The following is a 23,853-nucleotide window of genomic DNA, read 5'->3' as shown; positions in this document are numbered from 1 at the left end:
AAGTAATCTTCTCTCTAAGACTTTATGTGTTAGGGGTGGACACGTCTACGTGACATGAACGTGAAGTGAACACGTCGGCAATTTGACATCTTAGAAAAAAACTGTCTCCATTGACAGTCCATGTTAAATCATGGCGGTATTTTATGGTGCTAGGAAGACGTTAAGTGACTTCATGAGAGGTATCAGCAGCTTCACAAGGCTTAATTCTGGCACTTATCACCCCCCATAGTAGAGTAGTCTAGCCTAGATAGACTACAGTCTAGTCTTCATACAGGATACTGTGACGCAACAATATTGTGAAACAAGTCAAAAGGTCTTCTTCTTCTTCTATGCTATAATGATGTTCGCAACAATTAGATGTGCATTCCGCCACCTACTGTGAAGGTGGATAATAAGGATCCCAAAAAGGAAAACATTTGGGTAAAAATAAATAAAATATCATACAAACTATCAAAAAAGAAATTAACTAAACAAAATCAACATGCTTTTCTGTAAAAAACGAATTCTAATCAGGTCCCAACACAGCCTCAGAAGCCTCCGGTGAGGGCGGGACATTTCCTAGCGACAAAAGTCCTTGTAATGCTTCTGCTGTGAAGTCTTGGAGCCCCAAAAACTTCTCGGAGATCCGCTGGCAGCCCTGATCCTTGACACCTCGACCTCCTTCACCCTAACAGGGCACTCAAGGAAGTCCAGAGTATGATCCCCACCACAGTTGCAACATTTTCCATTGACAGATTCTTCAATATCATACTTCTTCTGTCTGCAAAAATTTGACACGTGCCCATATCCTTTACAATTTCCACACTGTAATGGTTTGAACACAAATGTTCTCACCGCATACCTCACATATCCAACCTTCACATATTCAGGTAGAGTCTCCTCAAACAACAGTAATATCGACAGGCTTTTCTCCTTCCTTCCATTTACCATACGGGTCAGGCGACGTGCACAGACCACTCCTTGGATTTTCTGACTAAGGTACCGTAAATTCCAGACTATAACCCACAACTTTTTTTTCGCCAAAAAACCCACATTCTGTGACGTGCTCAGTTTTTTGGCGGCATGAAGCTTTCATTAGACCAATGAAATTGCCGAACGGGTTACGGTCAAACAACTTTTTTGTTTACTGTTTAGATTAAATCGAGCGCTCTCAAACTTCCCATCATTCTGATTACAGTAGTCATTTTGTCACCCTCATCATGGCAAAGACACGGAGAAATGCATATGATGCAGCTTTCAAGTTGAAGGCGATTGATCTGGCTGTTGGAAAAGGAAATAGAGCTGCTGCTCGGGAGCTTGGTCTTAATGAGTCGATGATAAGACATTGGAAACAGCAGCGTGAGGAATTGACTCAGTACAAAAAGACAACTAAAGCTTACTGCTCATTTTTTATTTTTTGTTACAAGCCGTGTTTCGTTAAAGCCTGTGTAAAGTTCATTTGTTTCAATGTACCGGTAGGCACCTGCGGCTTATAGACATGTGCGGCTTATTTATGTTCAAAATAATATATTTTTTTCAATTCAGTGGGTGCGGCTTATATTCAGGTGAGCTTAATAGTCCGGAAATTATGGTACTCATTATCTACATCCAACGAGACTCCAGCTATAACTCCTTTGGCAGGCGCCCTGCTCCCAAGATCAATACATCTAGCCAGATCCAGTGCACGCTTCTTCTGTTCTTCATCAACACAATTAACCAAAACAAGGCCGCTTCTAGTCACCTTTATTGAAACCACCTTTCCCACTGCTTTCTTCACAGTACTCGATATTACAAATGTATTTCCAGAATGAATCTCCTTGTCCAAAAAACACAGTCTAATAAGAAATGCCTTATTGGACCGGTCCTAGTCTTCTACTACAACTTTTGCTTGTTTTGTTCGATTCTTTGATGTCACTATTTTCCATTCATTATTACACACTTTACTTGCCGTACTTTCAAATTCAAGCACAGTCACCATTTCCTCCTGCTGTCCTACATCAGACTCACGAGCTCATTCCCCTTCCGTATCAAGGCTCCCCCTTGCATCCCTTGAACAGAAATAAAGCATTCAGGATACAACTCTTCTTCATCGTCTGGATTTTATATGGTGGTTGGCAACCAACTTTAAGGTGCATTACTGCCACCAACTGGACTGGAGTGTGGACCAGAGACAGTGAAGGTCTAAATCCTACCCAATAATCTCATCTCCCTAAGGAAACAAAATACATAATTAAATACTACATCCCCTGAAGATTTCCCCAGCAGTTCACGTAATCCTGGCTCTTCAGCCCCATTACTCCTCAAATCTAATAACAATCGCTCCCTTTCTCTCACTGAAATAGAACATGTTCCACTGTCTCCATCGCCTCCTGACAATGATCACACCTCCCAGTCAGATGCTTCCCCACCAATTTCAATGTACTATTGAGCCTTGTGTGTCCCAGTCTCAGCCTTGTGACTACACTTTCCTCCCTTCTCTCTCAGTGAATTTAAGTATGCTCCCCATAATTCTCTCTCTTTTTCTTTCTCCTTCTCTCGGAGGACCTGAGCCCTAGGACCATGCCTCAGGACGACCTGGCCTGATGACTCCTTGCTGTCCCCAGTCCACCTGGTTGTGCTGCTGTTCCGGTTTCGTCTGTTCTGCCTTGTCCTGGACCTGCTGTTTTCGACTCTCTCTCCCTACCGCACCTACTGTCTCTAACTCTGAATGATCGGCTGTGAAAAGCCAACTGACATTTACTCCTGAGGTGCTGACCTGTTGCACCCTCTACAACCACTGTGATTATTATTATTTGACCTTGCTGGTCATCTATGAACGTTTGAACATCTTGGCCATGTTCTGTTATAATCTCCACCCAGCCACCCCTCAGTGCCTGGTTTCTCTCTAGGTTTATTCCTAGGTTCAGGCCTTTCTAGGGAGTTTTTGTGTGCTTCTGTGCTTCTACATCTGCATTGTTTGGGGTTTTAGGCTGGGTTTCTGTACAGCACTTTGTGGCATCGGCTGATGTAAAAAAGGGCTTTATAAATACATTTGATTGATTGATTAACCCCTTGGCTTATGCTTTACCGACTGACAATTTTATCTCAACATTAGGATGTTTAAGAGCCTGCTTTGTTATAACATCCACCACCTCATTCCCCTCTATCCCAAGTGAGCTGCTACCCAGAGGAAGATCACAAATACCCCATCTGTTTCACCCTATACAAGCACTGCAAAACCTCACCCGTGCTGCACAGGAGTCAGAGCAGATGACACCTCCTCCACCCACTCTGCAGCAATAATATGGCCAACAACTCCATGTGTAAACAGATAAATCATCCGTTGCTCTTTTCGTCACAGCCACCTTAAACTCAGGAACACTAAAAGCTGCTCCTCTCCTTCCTGTTTTAGGGTCCTTTGATCCATCTGTGAATATATTCAAGAAAGCATAGCATTGTGTTCTTAAATGTTCACTTAAAACTGAATCTACTCCTTCCTCAACATCTCTTACCCTCCCAAGCAACCCTAGATCTATCACTGACTGAGGGAGAAACCAAGGTGGGATAGCAGGAAGAAACAGAGGGGCCTTCCCTGTGGCTCAGTTGGTAGAGCATGGTGTTTGCAAAGCCAGGATAGTGGGTTCGATTCCTACGGGGGGCCAGTACAAAAAAAATGACTAAAATGTAAAAACATTTAAATGTAAACTCCCTCCCAAACAACCCCATCTCTCTCGCCATGCAATTGCCTATCCAACCAAAGTTGTATTCAGATTTCTGTTCATGTTCCCAGCACTCTAGGAGCACCTTTTTTGTAGGATGTGTAACCGTATGTCCTTGTAGATTTACCCAATATGTCATGGCTAGCTGTTGTTTTCATAACTTTAACAGCATCTCTCCCAAATCTACCTGCATCGCTGCCCCCGGGGAGGTCCTAAGGGCTCCACGACATATTCTTAGGGCTTGAGCCTGGATAACATCTAGCTTTTTTAAAGATGTCTGAGCTGCTGATCCATATGCTACACTTCCATAATCCACTGATGACCTTAACAGCGCTATATATATATCATTCAACACCATTCTATTCCTGACAAGCAACGCATCACTCAATATTTTCTTTCCTTTGACAACTACTCAGTTAATATGCTCCGCCCATATCATTTGAGTGTCAAACCAGACTCCCAGGAACCTAAACCCCTCCCACCCTCTCCAGATTCCTTCCATACAGCTTCAAGTATATTTCCTCCCCAACCTTCCTTCTAGAAAAAAACAGTCTGTTTTCTCAACTGAAAACATGAAGCCCCACCTGAGGGACCACTGCTCTACTTTACGAATCACTTCTTGAACTCTCCTGGCTGTATGGGTAATATTTCTCCCTGTCTTCCACAGTGCCCCATCATCCGCAAACAATGACCTCCCATTATCAGATCTCACCTGGGAGAATACATCATCAATCATAACAGAGAACAACAAAGGACTAATGACACTTCCCTGAGGGGGTACCATTATCTAACTCATAGCTTTCTGACAGAGTTCCCCACCTTCACTTGTATTTATTGCCCCAAAAAGAAAATCCTTTATCCAGTTAAAAACTCTTCCTCCAACCCCCATGTTATCCAGCTTGATAAGTAGGCCTTCCTTCCACATCATAAGCCTTCTGTACATCAAAGAAAACAGCTACCACCACCTTATTTCCCTGTGCCTTCCATATGACTGACTCTAGGCACAGTGCAGGATCCATCGTTCCCCTGCCTTCCTGAACCCACTTTGATCTGGTGACATTAGTCCTCAACAGAAACTCAACTGAGCATTAAAATCCCCCACCACATTACCTGTCTCCTATCAGTCTGTAACCCTCCCCAGAGTGTACTATGAACATTAAAATCCCCCACCACATTACGTGTCTCCTATCAGTCTGTAACCCTCCCCAGAGTGTACTATGAGCATTAAAATCCCCCACCACATTACCTGTCTCCTATCAGTCTGTAACCCTCCCCAGAGCATACTGAGCATTAAAATCCCCCACCACATTACCTGTCTCCTATCAGTCTGTAACCCTCCCCAGAGTGTACTATGAACATTAAAATCCCCCACCACATTACCTGTCTCCTATCAGTCTGTAACCCTCCCCAGAGCGTACTATGAGCATTAAAATCCCCCACCACATTACCTGTCTCCTATCAGTCTGTAACCCTCCCCAGAGTGTACTATGAACATTAAAATCCCCCACCACATTACCTGTCTCCTATCAGTCTGTAACCCTCCCCAGAGTGTACTATGAACATTAAAATCCCCCACCACATTACCTGTCTCCTATCAGTCTGTAACCCTCCCCAGAGCGTACTGAGCATTAAAATCCCCCACCACATTACCTGTCTCCTATCAGTCTGTAACCCTCCCCAGAGTGTACTATGAACATTAAAATCCCCCACCACATTACCTGTCTCCTATCAGTCTGTAACCCTCCCCAGAGCGTACTATGAGCATTAAAATCCCCCACCACATTACCTGTCTCCTATCAGTCTGTAACCCTCCCCAGAGCGTACTGAGCATTAAAATCCCCCACCACATTACCTGTCTCCTATCAGTCTGTAACCCTCCCCAGAGCGTACTGAGCAGTAAAATCCCCCCACCACATTACCTGTCTCCTATCAGTCTGTAACCCTCCCCAGAGTGTACTATGAGCATTAAAATCCCCCCACCACATTACCTGTCTCCTATCAGTCTGTAACCCTCCCCAGAGCGTACTGAGCATTAAAATCCCCCACCACATTACCTGTCTCCTATCAGTCTGTAACCCTCCCCAGAGCGTACTGAGCATTAAAATCCCCCACCACATTACCTGTCTCCTATCAGTCTGTAACCCTCCCCAGAGCGTACTGAGCATTAAAATCCCCCACCACATTACCTGTCTCCTATCAGTCTGTAACCCTCCCCAGAGCGTACTATGAGCATTAAAATCCCTCACCACATTACCTGTCTCCTATCAGTCTGTAACCCTCCCCAGAGCGTACTGAGCATTAAAATCCCCCACCACATTACCTGTCTCCTATCAGTCTGTAACCCTCCCCAGAGTGTACTATGAGCATTAAAATCCCCCACCACATTACCTGTCTCCTATCAGTCTGTAACCCTCCCCAGAGCGTACTATGAGCATTAAAATCCCCCACCACATTACCTGTCTCCTATCAGTCTGTAACCCACCCCAGAGTGTACTATGAGCATTAAAATCCCCCACCACATTACCTGTCTCCTATCAGTCTGTAACCCTCCCCAGAGCGTACTGAGCATTAAAATCCCCCCACCACATTACCTGTCTCCTATCAGTCTGTAACCCTCCCCAGAGCGTACTATGAGCATTAAAATCCCCCACCACATTACCTGTCTCCTATCAGTCTGTAACCCTCCCCAGAGCGTACTGAGCATTAAAATCCCCCACCACATTACCTGTCTCCTATCAGTCTGTAACCCTCCCCAGAGCGTACTATGAACATTAAAATCCCCCACCACATTACCTGTCTCCTATCAGTCTGTAACCCTCCCCAGAGTGTACTATGAGCATTAAAATCCCCCACCACATTACCTGTCTCCTATCAGTCTGTAACCCTCCCCAGAGTGTACTATGAGCATTAAAATCCCCCACCACATTACCTGTCTCCTATCAGTCTGTAACCCTCCCCAGAGTGTACTTGAACATTAAAATCCCCCACCACATTACCTGTCTCCTATCAGTCTGTAACCCTCCCCAGAGTGTACTATGAGCATTAAAATCCCCCACCACATTACCTGTCTCCTATCAGTCTGTAACCCTCCCCAGAGTGTACTATGAGCATTAAAATCCCCCACCACATTACCTGTCTCCTATCAGTCTGTAACCCTCCCCAGAGTGTACTATGAACATTAAAATCCCCCACCACATTACCTGTCTCCTATCAGTCTGTAACCCTCCCCAAGCGTACTGAGCATTAAAATCCCCCACCACATTACCTGTCTCCTATCAGTCTATAACCCTCCCCAGAGTGTACTATGAACATTAAAATCCCCCACCACATTACCTGTCTCCTATCTTTACCTTCTACATTTCCAAGGACCAGCAACTCTTACACAGCTTGTAAAGGTTCATTATTACCATATTCCCCCCTCCCTCCCAACCACAACATACTGCTGTCCCACTCCCCTCTCCCACACACCTATATGGGATCCCCTGCATTATAAAAGGTATCACAGACTGCAACAACCTTGTAATACAACATCTAGATGAGGTTTTAGCCATGTCTCCTGGAGACCTATCACATCAGGTTGGCTGGTAACTCCTCAAGAAACTGTTTGAACTCTTGCCCATTCACCATCAAACTTCTGGCGTTCCAGTGAAGGATTAACACCATAATGAAAATTAACCAATACATGATTCCTGGCTGGACTGATTCTCAATCTTATTGAGGTCATCCTGTACATTTTCCCCTGTCAGTCCTGTGATCCCAAGATGCCTCACTGCCTGCTCCACTATGATCTGTATCGGCTTAGTCATTGATTGTCATTTTTCTGTGCAATTGAGTGCTGCTGTCACAAATGTAACAACCTTCCTCATGTCTCCTACCAGTCTTGTGTTCTCCCCCATTCTGCTCTCTACATCAGGCCCAACCTGCATCCCAATCTGCCCTGGAATACCTGCTCTCTACATCAGGCCCAACCTGCATCCCAATCTGCCCTGGAATACCTGCTCTCTACATCAGGCCCAACCTGCATCCCAATCTGCCCTGGAATACCTGCTCTCTACATCAGGCCCAACCTGCATCCCAATCTGCCCTGGAATACCTGCTCTCTACATCAGGCCCAACCTGCATCCCAATCTGCCCTGGAATACCTGCTCTCTACATCAGGCCCAACCTGCATCCCAATCTGCCCTGGAATACCTGCTCTCTACATCAGGCCCAACCTGCATCCCAATCTGCCCTGGAATACCTGCTCTCTACATCAGGCCCAACCTGCATCCCAATCTGCCCTGGAATACCTGCTCTCTACATCAGGCCCAACCTGCATCCCAATCTGCCCTGGAATACCTGCTCTCTACATCAGGCCCAACCTGCATCCCAATCTGCCCTGGAATACCTGCTCTCTACATCAGGCCCAACCTGCATCCAAATCTGCCCTGGAATACCTGCTCTCCTCAGTGCCTCAATTGTTTCTGCGTGAACTACCTTCACTGCTTCTGCATACGAGATGTTACGCTCACACTTACACCTGTCTTTACACCACTGAACAACCCCCATACGCCCCCCCCCCCCACAGTTATAGCACTTTAACTGGACCCTGTCTCCACATACAGTATGTATGTCCTCCCCCACACCTTGCACATCTCCTTTTGCCTTTACACACCACAGCCACATGCCCAAACCTTTGACAGTTACAGCAACGGTGTCAGAACATATGCTCACACATAGTAACTCATATACCCAACCCTAACTGTCCCTGGCAATACCAATAGTAGCACTGACAAGCTATCCACCTTGTTCCATCCCATGTTCCATCTCATGTCATCTGGAGGTGCTTTGCCTCGATAAGAGCGCCTACCTTCAAGTGGTCCTTTATTTCTTGCATGTTAACACTTTCTGGAACTCCTGCAATAACTCCCTTCACCCACTGCCGTCCAGTTTGATCCAGCATGCTACTGTCAACCACATGTTTACATACCTGCTCATACTGTTTAACATTGAAACACACCAAACTTCCATCACAAAGAACTTTAGCAGACACAACCTCTCCTACTTCCTCACTCAATCCTAACCTCCAATCACAGCCCAGTGTTGCTCAACCACCTCCACTGGATTTCATCAAGATCTTCTCCCTATTTGAAACTGAACGACGATGATTTTCTTAGCACCCCGTTCCGCGACCTCCTTTTCGTCTTTCAGACTTCCCGGCCAGTACCAGGATACGACTCAATAATAGTGGTGGAAGTCATACAATACCATTGGCTATTGCACCATGCAAGAGGTACCATAGGCATAAAGAAACAGAACAAAGCAGAGTTCTGATTAGTAATACAGCTTTATTGAATGATGGCAGATTTAACAGTTGAATAGTTAATGACAACTTGACTACTTTAAGATTGTGATAGATGATTCCCCTATGCCAATAAACACTCCAGTGGTCTGCCTATTACCCTAATCCAAACCAAGCAAATGAACACAAGTAAAAAGAAAATACCAATTAATTTCCCTGGTTTTAGAGCATCATCCTTGACTCTGGATTCTTGAGTTCTAACAGAACCCTTGATTATGACCATTATAAGCACTAAAACACTATTTCAATCATTCTGCCTGATTGTACAGCAGTCTTCATCCATCAGTGTGCCAGTGCATTATGACATCATGTAACAATGGAACTGGTGTCTACCAAAGACCCATCTCTACAAATGGAAAACATCAATCTCCTCCACTTTGAAAACATCCTCGCAGACAGCCACAGTGTTCAGAGTGACATCAAGGATGTGCATTTGTCACAGTGGCTTCAAGACCACACGCAAGACATCCGGTTCCTCTCATTTTAATGTTGCTCTAAAAGAAAGCAACAACGAGTCAGACTTACTCCATTTCCCTCCAATATCCTGTGAGCTTATCTTCTATGTAATACATTGATGGTTTTCAGTAAGTCCATGTCATTTTGCTTTGGTGGTGTTTCAACGGGTTGGCATGCAAGGCTCGGTCTCACGGCAACCGCTCCAAGACCGCTCTGTTCTGTTTCCAGTCCAGCTTCTGATCCATCTGACAGTCGAGGGTCTAAAGAGGGAGAGGACCCAGCGAGTGTGTGTGCGTGTGGGGTGGCAGGGAGGGTTAGGGGTTGGGGGGTTCAGGACTCCTCCATGTCGGCTGGGGGTGAGGAGGTTGGGGAGGATGCCTCTGGCTCACCGTCTAGTCCCACCTTTGACGCTGGAAGAATTTACAAAATAGGTGTAGGTGTTAAATACACTTTCACCCAATTACTAGTATTGGGACAAAGATCAGCCTGCAATTGTACTCTCTTTGTGGCAGCATTTGAATATGACAAATAAAACACACATTTGAAACAAACTATACATCAAATTCTGAAAACAATGAAATGAGTTGTAACCAACTACTAAGGCCTTGAAGACCCAGATACATGTCTACAACCAGAGAGGATATGGAGGACGTGAGCTCTGTGCTGTCCGTTAGTGGCAGACCTGTCTGACGTCTGGGGAGCCGATGGAGCACCCAGCCACTCATTTGGGCCAGGCAGGCTCTCAGTGTGCGCAGGCATTCAAATAAGGCAACACGAGGGCAGGGAAACAGGCCGTTCGGTCTAATTGACCAAGTACAACATAAAATAAGGATTTTGTCAATGGTAATATGGCAGAGTGAGCATGCTCCGTGAATATGAACGCATGCAGGAGAGTTACATGATACACCAACCTTAGCGGGGCCAGCGGGGCCAGCATCCACTAACACACACACACACACACACACACACACCAGGCAAGGGGCTCTAAAATACAATCCATATTGAGACCTCAGTTATGATCAGTTGATCTACCATCCACATCATTAGACAATTCTAGATTACGTCATGATTATTAAAAGAAGGTTGACTGAAAACCAGCATAAACAAAAAAGGATAATTTAGGACAGAACTATTAACTACTTTTAAAAAAGGGGCCAATCTATACTGAACAAAAATATAAACACAACATGTAAAGAGTTGGAATGTCCACCAGCCCACGTGTAACCACGCCAGCCCACGTGTAACCACGCCAGCCCACGTGTAACCACGCCAGCCCAGGACCTGCACATGTGAGGCTGGTTGGACGTACAGACACATTGGCCTGCGTACTCACCAGACATGTCACCCATTGAGCATGTTTGGGATGCTCTGAATCAACATGTACAACACCGTGTTCCAGTTCGCACAGCCATTGAAGAGGAGTGGGACAACATTCCACAGGCCACAATCAACACCCTGATCAACTCTATGCGAATGAGATGTGTCACGTTGCATGAGGCAAATGGTGGTCAAACCAGATACTGACTGGTTCTGATCCACACCACTACTTAAAAAAAAAAAAAGGTATCTGAACAACAGAAGTATATCTGTATCCCCAGTTATGTGAAATCCATAGATTAGGGGATAATGAGTTTATTTCAATTGCCTGATTTCCTTTTATGAACTGTAACTCTGTAAAATCTTTTAAATTGTTGCATGTTGTATTTTATACATTTTGTTCCGTGTAAGATTGGTACATCCATCTCTGAACTTGTGTTGATATGTAGCCATTTGTAATGGGAATATTTCAGATGAATAAAGTTCATATTACCACAATACTTATATGTTCTCCCTTCATGTAATACACATGATTTACACACGTTTTATTTGGGACACTCATTGTGTATGGGTTGCTGGTCACTAGACTTGATACTGAATGTTATGGATTGTGCTCATATCTGTTGATAGTGATTGATGCCAGACTGGAGGTACAAGGACACTGATTGTTATTGTATTCTGTGATTCTGTAGCACTAGCAGATGATGCGGTGACTTCCTACAAGACTCTCGGCGGGTGTTCACAGAACACTGGTGTTGTGATATTAGAACATAGGGCCTGCTTAGAGAAGGCCAGTTGGAAATGTTCCATGCTGGAGGTTGTCTCCCTGTTGCAACTTGTATTCAATCGGATTGATTTGATCAATGACTGCTCACCTTCTGGTTCCCATGGAAATTCTCTATTACACCAACAACTCTTGAAGAATATAACTTGTAAATGCCTCATGAGCTTAGTTACTGAGGTTTAGAACCGCTGGTAAAGACAATGGAAGGAGTGAGAGAGTCTAATAAAGGAGAGATCAGGGGGACAGAACACACACGTGCACAGTGCACCTAAACAACCAGTGAGATGACAGAATGGATGTTTTATATTTCAAGTCCTGTCTTTCTGTGGAAATTTGGGGAAGAATATCTGTCACTGTGCTCCTTAGAACTTTACTAGAAGGTGTATGACAAAAGAGTTACAGATCTTCCATGTGTGGAGCAGTACCTGACTTCCGGACTGTTCTGGGCGTGTTGTTGGCCCCACCCCCTTCCCCGGTCTTCTTGCTCAACAGACTGTTGAAGAAGTTAGCCAGCACGCCCTCGCTGGTCTGCCCGCCTAATGGCACAGCGAAAACAAAGAGACAAAACATCACAGTTACTCAGCGAACTTGCACAGGCGAGGTTGGCAGGTATTGTTTAAAAAAATAACAGTTAGGCTAACGGTATATTCCCTATGTACAAAATATACAGCGCATTCAGAAAGTATTCAGACCCCTGTTCCACATTTTGTTACGTTACAGCCTTATTCAAAATAGGCTTGAATAAAAAAATCCTCAATCTACACACAACATCCCATAATAACAAAGTGAAAACTGGTTTTTAGAATTTTTCACAAATGTAATCAACATAAAAAACAGAAATACCTTATTTACATAGGTATTCAGACCCTTTGCTATGAGACTCGAAATTGAGCTCAGGTGCATCTTGTTTTCATTGACCATCCTTGAGAAGTTTCTACAACTTGATTGGAGTCCACCTGTGGTAAATTTAATTGATTGGACATGATTGGAAAGGCACACACCCATCTATATAAGGTCCCACAGCTGACAGTGCATGTCAGAGAAAAAAAAACAAGTCATGAGGTGGAAGGAATTGTCTGTAGAGCGCCGAGACAGGATTGTGTCGAGGCACAGATCTGGGGAAGGGTACCAAAACATTTCCACAGCATTGAAGTTCCCCAAGAACACAGTGGCATCTATCATTCTTAAACGGAAGTTTGGAACCACCAAGACTCTTCCTAGAGCTGGCCGCCAGGCCAAACTGAGCAATCGCGGGAGAAGGGCCTTGTTCAGGGAGGTGACCAAGAACCCGATGGTGACTGATAGAGCTCCAGAGTTCCTCTGTGGAAATGGGAGAACCTTTCAGAAGAACAACCATCTCTGCAGCACTCCACCAATCAGGCCTTTATGGTAGAATGGCCAAACGAAAGCCACACCTCAGTAAAAGGCACATGACAGCCGCTTGGAGTTTTCCAAAAGGCACCTAAAGAACTCTCAGACCATGAGAAACAAGATTCTCTGGTCTGATGAAACTAAGATTGAATTATTTGGCCTGAATGCCAAGCATCACATCTGGAAGAATCCTGGTACCATACCTACAGTGAAGCATGGCGGTGTATCCTGAGAGTATCATGCTGTGGGGTTGTTTTTCAGCAGCAGGGACGGAGAGACTAGTCACGATCGAGGGAAAGATGAACGGAGCAAAGTATAGAGAAATCCTTGATGCAAACCTGCTCCAGAGCGCTCAGGACCTCAGACTGGGGCGAAGGTTCACCTTCCAACAGGACAACAACCCTAAGCACACAGCCAAGACAAATGCAGGAGTGGTTTTGGTACAAGTCTCTGGTTCCACTCAAGGACACTATGTCCTTGAGTGGCCCAGCCAGAGCCCGGACATGAACCCTATCGAACATCTCTGAAGATACCTAAAAATAGCTGTGCAGCAACGCTCCCCATCCAACCTGACAGAGGTTGAGAGGATCTGCAGAGAAGAATGGGAGAAACTCCCCAAATACAGGTGTGCCAAGCTTGAAGCGTCATACCCAAGAAGACTCGAGGCTGTAATCGCTGCCAATGGTGCTTCAACAAAGTACTGAGTAAAGGATCTGAATACTTATGTAAATGTGATAATTCCGTTTTATTTATATACATTGGCAAAAACTTCTACAAACATGTTTTTGCAGTCATTATGGGGTATTGTGTGTAGATGAATTAGGATTACATTTTTTTTTATCCATTTTAGAATTAGGCTGCAATGTAACAAAATGTGTAAAAACTCTAGAGTCTGAATACTTTCCAAATGCACAGTAGGTGCAAACTTAATACTGGTGCCAAAGCTAATCTTTGTCATTTTAGTAGAATGAGTTATCGGGGATCTATGGTCTCAGTACCTGGTTGCATGGGCATCACATTGGCCACGTTTGCTGTTGCCGAGCGGTTTGACACCCGAGGAGAGCCAGTGGGTGCTCTGTTTGTGGTGTCCTGAGATGAAAAGGAGGAGGAATGAAGGAGGGATGATACAGGAACAGTAGAGAGAAGAAGAGAGAGGATGAGAAAGGAGGGGAGAGAAGGAGAAGAGACAGGAAAGGAAGAAGGAGTAGAGGATCATTAATTGCATGTATCAGAAGATTTACATGAACTCTTTAGGTCCTTTACAGTAGCATGTTTCCCCAGACACTTACCACTGGTCTGCCTGCTGCCGCTGGGGGCTGCTTAGACAACAGGGTCTGTTAATAGACAACACAGAGCATGTCAGTGAGAGTCCAGATAGAGTCTGAAGCCCTTAATACGACTAACCTAATTCATATGGCAACTGGCAGAAATAAACTTATCACAGCTGATGTCAGATTAGCATTATGCAATATTATCAAAGTAATGTGTTTGGGTCATACCAGCTGTACAAATATATAGTGTACATTCTCACTTACCTGAAGCTTTAGGAGAAACACTTGGTCATCCTCCACACCTAGTTCCTTTTCATGTACAAACTGCACAAAAAAACTAAACATGATAAACAAACACTTTCTCCACAAAATGACATGCAAGTCATCCTAATGTGTTAGTTTAGTGTACATCCGATTAAGTACATATTTGCCTGGCCTTGGCACTGTAATCTGAGTGCAGGCAGGCTCATCCTGGTAATCTGATGTTATTTGAGATTATGGTACTCAACCCGGGGCCCATTAAAGTCCAGAGGAGAGGATTGGAGAGAGAGCAAACACCCAGAATCCCCCAGTCCACCCAGGCACAGCACCAACCCTGCATGCCAGTAGTAACCTCTGACCCTGATCAGGGCTAAGGATTTTGGATTCAGTCACAATTTCAATCAACTCCAAGATACTACCCCTAGAGTGTAGTTCAGTTAAAAGGTCTGTTCAATTACACTTGTTTCTAATACTTAATGTCTGTGCCAAAAACAAGGAGAAGATCTGGGAGTGACATTACCTTTCTAACAGGAGGCTGGACGATAACCTCCTCAAACTTGTCTTCCCTTTTCAACGACTGAAAGTTTTCATATAAAATGGAAACCTTTTTTTCATTATCCCATCCTGATGGGCTGGAAGACAATGAACCAAAAAAAGCATAATATATATATATATATATAAATAACTAATGTCATTGTCAACAGCACATGAGAAAAGGGCTTAAATGTTTCATTAGTGAGAACACTGAGTCACACTTACATGAATACTGAGTCTTTGTCCACCACCTGGGCCGGCAGGTCAAAGGGAAACCCGTATAATCTATGGACCAGGTATTTATACAATAGGTCTATGTTTTTGTTTTCCTTCATTGACGTGCATAGCAGCGCTGCACCATCTGAGAGGCCACTACATCAAGGATAGTATTATTGCTAGAATGGCCAACGATATCTTAAAGACCCCTTTACTAGCGAGCTAAGAAAAACCATGCTCACTTCACACAAGAAAGAAAATCCTGAAACTGGTGCCTGCACATTGTTAGTACATCTAAGAAAATATGAAAATATATTAGTTTGAAAGAATAACGCCAGCGGAATGCCAACTCTTAGATCAGTCTGTGAGGCAGAAGGATACACTGCAAGCAGAAGTGTCGGATGTGAGACTGGATGAAGTCAAAGTGTTCTTCCCGGTAGTCATGCTCTTTCTCTAGACTGAGAAACGTGTCACACTGCAAAGGAGGGAAGTGAAGAGAGGGAAAGAGAATACTGAGAGAGAGAGAAGGTAAGCCACACAAGACAAGAATGAAAAAGAAATTGAAAGCGGAGGAAATGAGAAAGTGTAAAACAAAATGACAGATTTTCCATCCTTTATACACATGTATGAATAAAGTAACCATACCAACGCCACAAAGTATCCTTTGATAAGTTGAGTTAACAAGGCAACTGAATTTATTTCCCTAATGCCAGAGGTTTGCCCACCATACCTTTGTACACACCACCATAACAGGCACGCCCAGGTTGTGTGTGAGTGTGTTCTCTCCCAAGGGGAGCACCACACACTCCTCCTCAGCCTCCCCAGCCACGGGGTTCCTCCTCTTGGGAGAGGCGCTGTGGTCGCCCCCTGGCTCTGTGTACTCCTGGAACTGTCGGACCACTAGCGGTAGGGGAGAGGGTGGAAGAGATTCCGTTTTAGAGTGCTATTTTGCCCTTTTTAATTCAAACTCAGAACAATTCATCATCTCGATTAACTTTATAGTTTACATCTCATGGCTAATCAAAGTTTTAAAGAAATACTGTTGAAGTAGTTATTTCAGTCTTTAATGTTATAAAGTAAGAACGTCTCTCTCTCAGATTCATAGGCATACATCTCTGTTCCATGTCCCTCAGTGTCTCTGGGTTGACTCTGAGCTTGTCGATGTGTTCTCGTAGCACACTGGCCCACTTCTGCAGAGAGTCCAGCACCGTCCACGGCCTGGACATGTCCACTACCAGCAGGACCATAGTGTCGGCCAGGTTCTCCCCACACACAGCAAACTGCTGGAGGCCTTTGTGGTACAGGTCACCGTCCAGAATCCATGCGTTACACATAGCATGATCTGCACAGACACACACACAGTTTGGGGTCAAATCACACCAAAAAGGAGAAATTGTACCAGGCTATCCTATTGATCGCTACTGACCCATCATACACTGAAGCCAGAGTTATATTATAAACTAAAACAAATCTTGTATTCTCATTATGTCCAAAAAGACACACTTACCATCGATGTCATCATCGTGAACGTTAAAGTACAGGTACTCCAGTCCTCTGCCTTTCATGTATTCTTCAACTCCCTGCAGTTTGGCTATGAGAGTGGTCTTACCTGCCCCCGTCTCACCTGTAGCATACATGAAACACAGACTTGCAGGTAAACTGCATGCTAAGCAAAATCATTCAAATCTGTTATAGACTACTGTAGGCTACATTAGGCCTGTAGGTCAGTTGCCTGCTGTGGCCACTGCTCTAGGCCTATACAAGTATATCATTTTGCATCAATGCAGCTATAGCTCACAAAATCAGTTAGGCCTATATGCAGGGCCAATACAATACCTTCAGAAAATATTCATACCCCTTCACCTTTTTCCATATTTTGTGTCACAAAGTGGGATTAAAATGGATGTAATTGACATTTTTTTGTAAACGATCTACACAAAATATTCTGTAATGTCAAAGTGGAAAATACTAACATTTGTCAAATAAAATATATATATATATAAATAAATGAAACTCTTGATTAGATGTATTGACTCAGCGGGTTGAATATATGTTAGAATCACCTTTGGCAGCGATTACAGCAGTGAGCGAATCTTTCACACCTGGATTGCACAACATTTGCACATAACTATTTTTTCTGTCAAGTTGATTGTTGATAATTTCTAGACAGCCATTTTCAAGTCTTGCCATAAATGTTTTTAAGTCAATACTGTAACTAGGCCACTCAGGAACATTCAATGTCATCTTGGTAAGCAACTCCAGTGTATATTTGGCCTTGTGTTTTAGGTTATTGTCCTGCTGAAAGGTGACCATCTCCCAGTGTCTGCTGGAAAGGAGACTGAACCAGGTTTTCCTCCAGGATTTTGCCACTGCTTAGCTCTATTACATTTATCTTTATCATAAAAAAAACTCCCTAGTCCTTGCCAATGACAAGCATACCCATAACATGATGCAGCCACTGCTATGCTTGAAAATATGAAGAGTGGTACTCAGTGTTGTGTTGGATTTGCCCCAAACAGTGCATTATTGCAAACAGAATGCATGTTTTGGAATATTGTTATTCTGTACAGGCTCCCTTTTTTCACTCTGTCAATTAGGTTAGTATTATGGAGTAACTTCAATGTTGTTGATGCCAATGTTGACTGTTTTAAAGTCAACATTGGCCTCATGCTGAAATCCCTGACCGGTTTCCTTCTAATGATGTGCAGTTTGCAAACAATCTGTTATTTTTGAACAACTCTTTTTACTGACTTGAGAGTCATGATATGTTTTCTGAGTGACTCGTTCATTTAAAAAGGCATAAATTGGCTCCTAGTTGTTCGTTTGACCTTCTAGTGCTGGCCGCAATTAGTCAGTCCTACAGCAGGATTAACCTGTTTGGGATAGGGGGCAGGATTTTCACGGCCGGATAAAAAAACGTACCCAATTTAATCTGGTTAGTACTCCTGCCCAGAAACTAGAATATGCATATAAGTAGATTTGGATAGAAAACACTAAAGTTTCTAAAACTGTTTGAATGGTGTCTGTGAGTATAACAGAACTCATATGGCAGGCCAAAACCTGAGAAGATTCCATACAGGAAGTGCCCTGTCTGACAATTTGTTGTCCTTCTAGGGCATCTCTATCAAAAATACAGCATCTCTGCTGTAACGTGACATTTTCTAAGGCTTCCATTGGCTCTCAGAAGGCATCAGAAAGCGGAATGACGTCTCTGCAGTCTCTGGGCGAAAAAAAGCAGGAGTTTTCGTGAGTGGTCAGGCAGGGAACAATGACAGTGGAGTGCGCATGCACGAGACGACTCCATGTTTTTCTTTCAGTCTATGAATGAATAGAACGTCGCCCGGTTGGAATATTATCGCTATTTTACGAGAAAAATAGCAGAAAAAAAATATTTTAAACAGCGTTTGACATAATTCGAAGTACGGTAATGGAATATTTCGAGAAAAAAATTGTCACGAAATGCGCCCGCGCGTCACCCTTCGGATACTGACATGAACGCACGAACAAAACAGAGCTATTTGGATATAACTATGGATTATTTGGAACCAAAACAACATTTGTTGTTGAAGTAGAAGTCCTGGGAGTGCATTCTGATGAAGAACAGCAAAGGTAATCCAATTTTTCTTATAGTAAATCTGAGTTTAGTGAGCACCAAACTTGGTGGGTGTCAAATTAGCTAGCCTCTGATGGCCGAGCTATCTACTCAGAATATTGCAAAATGTGCTTTCGCCGAAAAGCTATTTTAAAATCTGACGCCGCGATTGCATAAAGGAGTTCTGTATCTATAATTCTTAAAATAATTATGTTTTTTGTAAACATTTATCGTGAGTAATTTAGTAAATTCACCGGAAGTTTGCAGTGGGTATGCTAGTTCTGAACATCACATGCTAATGTAAAAAGCTGTTTTTTTTATATAAATATGAACTTGATTGAACAAAACATGCATGTATTGTATAACATAATGTCCTAGGAGTGTCATCTGATGAAGATCAAAGGTTAGTGCTGCATTTAGCTGTGGTTTTGGTTTTTGTGACCTATATGCTTGCTTTGAAAATGGCTGTGTGATTTATTTTGGCATTCTGACATAATCTAATGTTTTGCTTTCGCTGTAAAGACTTTTTGAAATCGGACAATGTGGTTAGATTAACGAGTCTTGTCTTTAAAATAGTGTAAAATAGTCATATGTTGAGAAATTTAAGTTATAGCATTTTTAAGGTATTTGTTTTTCGCGCCACGCTCTACCATTGGATATTGGTGGGAACGTCTGTCCCTAACAGGTTTTAAGAGCCAATTCATGCTTGATCCAAAATGTGGTTGGAGGCGCTGTATGGATGGTTTGACACAATTGCGGAGACTTCGGAGGCACACAGAGACCAAATTGAGCTCCATACCGCGTCGCTGTGCACCTCCCAAATCTTTCCAACAATTGTTTACAGACAGATTATTTCACTGTATCACAATTCCAGTGGGTAAGAAGTTTACATACACTAAGTTGACTGTGCCTTTAAACAGCTTGGAAAATTCCAGAAAATTATGTCATGGCTTTAGAAGCTTCTGATAGGCTAATTGACATCATTTGAGTCAATTGGAGGTGTACCTGTGGATGTATTTCAAGGCCTACCTTCAAACTCAGTGCCTCTTTGCTTGACATCATGGGAAAATCAAAAGAAACCAGCCAAGACCTCAGAAAACAAATTGTAGACCTCCACAAGTGTGGTTCATCCTTGGGAGCAATTTCCAAATGCCTGAAGGTACCCCGTTCATCTGTACAAACAATAGTATGCAAGTATAAACACCATGGAACCCCGCAGCCGTCATACCGCTCAGGAAGGAGACGCATTCTGTATCCTAGAGATGAACGTACCTTGGTGCGAAAAGTGCAAATCAATCCCAGAACAACAGCAAAAGATCTTGTGAAGATGCTGGAGAAAACAGGTACAAAAGTATCTATATTCATAGTAAAACGAGTCCTATATCAACATAACCTGAAAGGCCGCTCAGCAAAGAAGAAGCCACTGCTCCAAAACCGCCATAAAAAAGCGAGACTACGGTTTGCAACTGCACATGGGGACAAAGATTGTACTTTTTGGAGAAATGTCCTCTGGTCTGATGAAACAAAAATAGAACTGTTTGGCCATAATGACCATCATTATGTTTGGAGGAAAAAGGGGGAGGCTTGCAAGCCGAAGAACACCATCCCAACCGTGAAGCACGGGGGTGGCAGCATCATGTTGTGGGGGTGCTTTGCTGCAGGAGAGACAGGTGCACTTCACCAAATAGATGACATCATGAGGAAGGAAAATGATGTGGACATATTGAAGCAACATCTCAAGACATCAGTCAGGAAGTTAAAGCTTGGTCACAAATGAGTCTTCCAAATGGACAATGACCCCAAGCATACTTCCAAAGTTGTGGCAAATTGGCTTAAGGACAACAAAGTCAAGGTATTGGGGTGGCCATCACAAAGCCCTGACCTCAATCACATAGAAAATTTGTGGGCAGAACTGAAAAAGCGTGTGCGAGCAAGGAGGCCTACAAACCTGACTAAGTTACACCAGCTCTGTCAGGAGGAATGGGCCAAAATTCACCCAACTTATTGTGGGAAGCTTGTGGAAGGCTACCCGAAACGTTTGACCCAAGTAAAAACAATTAAAAGGCAATGCTACCAAATACTAATTGAGTATGTAAACTTCTGACCCACTGGGAATGTGATAAAAGCTGAAATAAATCACTCTCTACTATTATTCTCACATTTCACATTCTTAAAATAAAGTGGTGATCCTAACTGACCTAAAACAGGGAATTTTTACTTGGATTAAAATGTCAGGAATTGTGAAAAACTGCGTTTAAATGTCTTTGGCTAAGGTGTATGGAAACTTCCGACTTCAACTGTAGCTCCGCATTGACATGATTGTTTGACGATAGGCGAGGGTGGGAGGTCCTGTATAAACACAAACTCACTTCCTTGACAACATCCTTCACAACAGCTCTGTGCTGCTTGGCCTCTGACTTCTGCAGAGGCCGTGTCATCGTAAATGCTGCATGGCCAATGCAGACGTCGGAATGACCAAGCAGCGCCTTTCATACACGCTCCTCCGGCTCAGCAGCTCCAGAGACGTGCCCCAACTGTCCGTCATATTTGCACAGGGAAATACATCATGAGCATAGAGAAGACAGACATGTCTAGAACTGATAATTGGTCGTATGGTGCAAGAATGACTGCATTTAATTGATTTAATGTTAAGATGGACACAGCTTAGTAGAACCAAACCATACACAGCCTCTGCTCAGCAAACTCCAACTTGAGAACGAATCGTTTGGTTGGCTGCAGTTCGTGAACGACTGAACTCTCACGGCAGTCAAGCAATGCATTCCGCCAAGAGTCGTTCACAATCTAGTCCGGTAGCAGCCACAGCTAGATGGACCTCGTTTCAAATGTATCCAGAAATAATGGCATTTGTATGCCTAGCAATTAACAAAATGTACATTGTTTAAAAGCACACATTTACAAGTCTCAGTCACAAATGACAGCTCCAATAAGCCCCCTACTGTGAATGACAGTCTTCAGTTCATCGTTTGCCGTAGAGCTGTTGTTATGGATGTGAGTTTGTGTATACACAGGATTTATCGCCCTCACCTACCGTCGACCAATCACGTCAATGCGGAGCCATCCACATTATTTACAAAATCTGAGAGGAGCACGGCGATGCGGTACCGAGCTCACCCTCTGGAATTTCCGTATTTGAGTCACACCATCCATTGGGCGCCTCCGACCATATTTTGGGTCAAGCATAAATTGGATCTTACTGACTCAAATGAACAAAATGAGTCAAAAGATTCATTCATTTGACTGAACGAGTCAAAGATCTGAGTGAGTAAAAAGAGCCGAATTTACCATCACTGAGTTAGGAAGGACGCCTGTATCTTTGTAGTGACTGGGTGTATTGATACATCATCCAGTAATGAAGAACTTCACCATGTTTCAAGGGGATATTCAATGTCTGCTTTCGGGATAGGAAAACCTCCATGGTCTTTGTGTTTGAATCTGTTTGAAATTCACTGCTCGACAGACGGATAATTGTAGGTGTGGGTTAGAGATTCAAAAATCATGTTAAACACTTTGCACACATGCAACTTATTATGTGACTTGTTAAGCAAATTTTTACACCAAAACTTATTGACTCAAGACATTTCAGCTTTTCATTTTTGATACATTTCAAAAAACATAATTCCACTGTTACATTATGGGGTATTGTGTTTAGGCCAGTGACCAACACATTTCAATTTAATCCATTTTAAATTCAGGCTGTAACAACAAAATGTGGAAAAAGTCAAGGGGTGTGAATACTTTCTGAAGGCCCTGTATACCACTAGTCGACCAGATAAATATATGTAATCTCATTTGCTTGTTGAGGGATTTATTTTACAGATTAAACTAGCAGGTGTTGAATATAAATCACTCGTTCAATGTGATCTGATCAGATCTGACCTTCTGCAGAAATTGCCATTTTCAGTCGTCTATGAAACACTGTCCATATTTTGTTGGACAATTATAGGCCGCGCTGTTATAAATGCATTCATTCAACAATAGCCTGCCATAATTCAGTTAATAATCAATTGGTTCTCAAACCTCGCAAGAATGGTCCAATACTGTCTGTTATTGACATTGTAATGGAATACAGAACGCGTGGTGAGGCACTCCTTGTCTAGCATCCCGCACACTCTGGAGGAGCGGAGAGAGCAGGTGGTCCAGCCCGTGCCAATATTACACAATGAAAGCAGAAAATTAAATAGACTTACCCATAATAAGAACATTTTTCCCTGACGGCAATTTTGACCGTGAACGCGTCGATACCTCACTCAAAATAGAGGACCTGCAAGAGAGACAATGACATCAGACAAATACCAAGCACCCGTATCCCTGCCATTCAGATGCGCTACTCCCTAGAACCAGATCTTTCAAACCCTAAAACCATTCAAAGTGGCTCTGACAGGCGAGCCAAGTCTTTCTTAAGCCATATTATTGTACAGTTCAGGATCAATATTCACCATAAATTCTGGCCATCCTCGTCGCTGGTTTGATTTTCTATAGAATTTAGTGTGTTTGCAGTTGACATAATTCTCACTGTCGAAGCCATCTTCTATCAACCTTGAATGGATTAAGTGCCCGGATGTTTGAATTGGCATAATAAAGGGCGCGTTCCAGATCCCTCATTTATAAGCGCTGCGGTCATGGCAAGTTCAAATTTGAAACAAGGAAGCCACGCAGAATCACTGATCTAAAAATAATCAACTTGCAGCAAACCTGTGCAGCACCATGCACAGAGTGAAAAAGACATTTTAAACACGGGTATGTGCAAAATGATAAATTATTAAATGATGCAGTCATACAATCTGTGTCTGCTCGGAATGGGAAAAGTTGCATTGATATATTTTTTAAAATATACATTTTACTTTCAAGTTGTCTTCCAACTTGTATTTAATCTTTTTTGCAGTCACGCTTTGTAGATGAGCATACTCACAACGTCTGGACTGTAGAAAGGATCAGGAACAACATGATAGTAAGATACATCAATCTTATGGGAGCAAACTGTGACTGCAAAAAAAGATGACCTGGAACGCAAA

General features: G+C 43.3%; 1 protein-coding gene across 1 annotated transcript; it reads right to left on the bottom strand.

The window, feature by feature from the left end:
- Positions 1–8,984: 8,984 nt before the first annotated feature.
- LOC106606101 (cytoplasmic dynein 1 light intermediate chain 1) lies at positions 8,985–23,407 on the bottom strand. The gene is made up of 13 exons (XM_045719036.1): positions 23,278–23,407; positions 23,029–23,102; positions 16,736–16,852; positions 16,340–16,570; positions 15,959–16,128; positions 15,610–15,703; positions 15,238–15,373; positions 14,999–15,110; positions 14,482–14,541; positions 14,236–14,280; positions 13,945–14,035; positions 12,001–12,111; positions 8,985–9,884 (listed from the first exon to the last, which is right to left on the bottom strand). Exons 1-13 carry the CDS (start codon positions 23,364–23,366, stop codon positions 9,805–9,807), a joined length of 1,410 nt encoding a protein of 469 aa, XP_045574992.1. The 5' UTR covers positions 23,367–23,407; the 3' UTR covers positions 8,985–9,804.
- Between the last annotated feature and the right edge of the window lie 446 nt (positions 23,408–23,853).

The sequence above is a fragment of the Salmo salar genome, chromosome ssa05 (assembly GCF_905237065.1).
Source record: "Salmo salar chromosome ssa05, Ssal_v3.1, whole genome shotgun sequence".
Classification (NCBI taxonomy): Eukaryota; Metazoa; Chordata; class Actinopteri; order Salmoniformes; family Salmonidae; genus Salmo; species Salmo salar.
The sequence above is the reverse complement of the archived record's forward strand: the minus strand, read 5'-3'. Positions and strand labels throughout refer to the sequence as shown.

Coding starts and splice junctions, on each gene's coding strand:
- LOC106606101 (XM_045719036.1), bottom strand. CDS start 23,366: ATGGCTTCGACAGTGAGAATTATGTCAACTGCAAACACACTAAATTCT. Junction 15,374..15,609: donor CCGACACTTCTGCTTGCAGT/GTATCCTTCTGC, acceptor GTGGCCTCTCAG/ATGGTGCAGCGCTGCTATGC. Junction 14,281..14,481: donor TGTTTCTCCTAAAGCTTCAG/GTAAGTGAGAAT, acceptor GTCTATTAACAG/ACCCTGTTGTCTAAGCAGCC.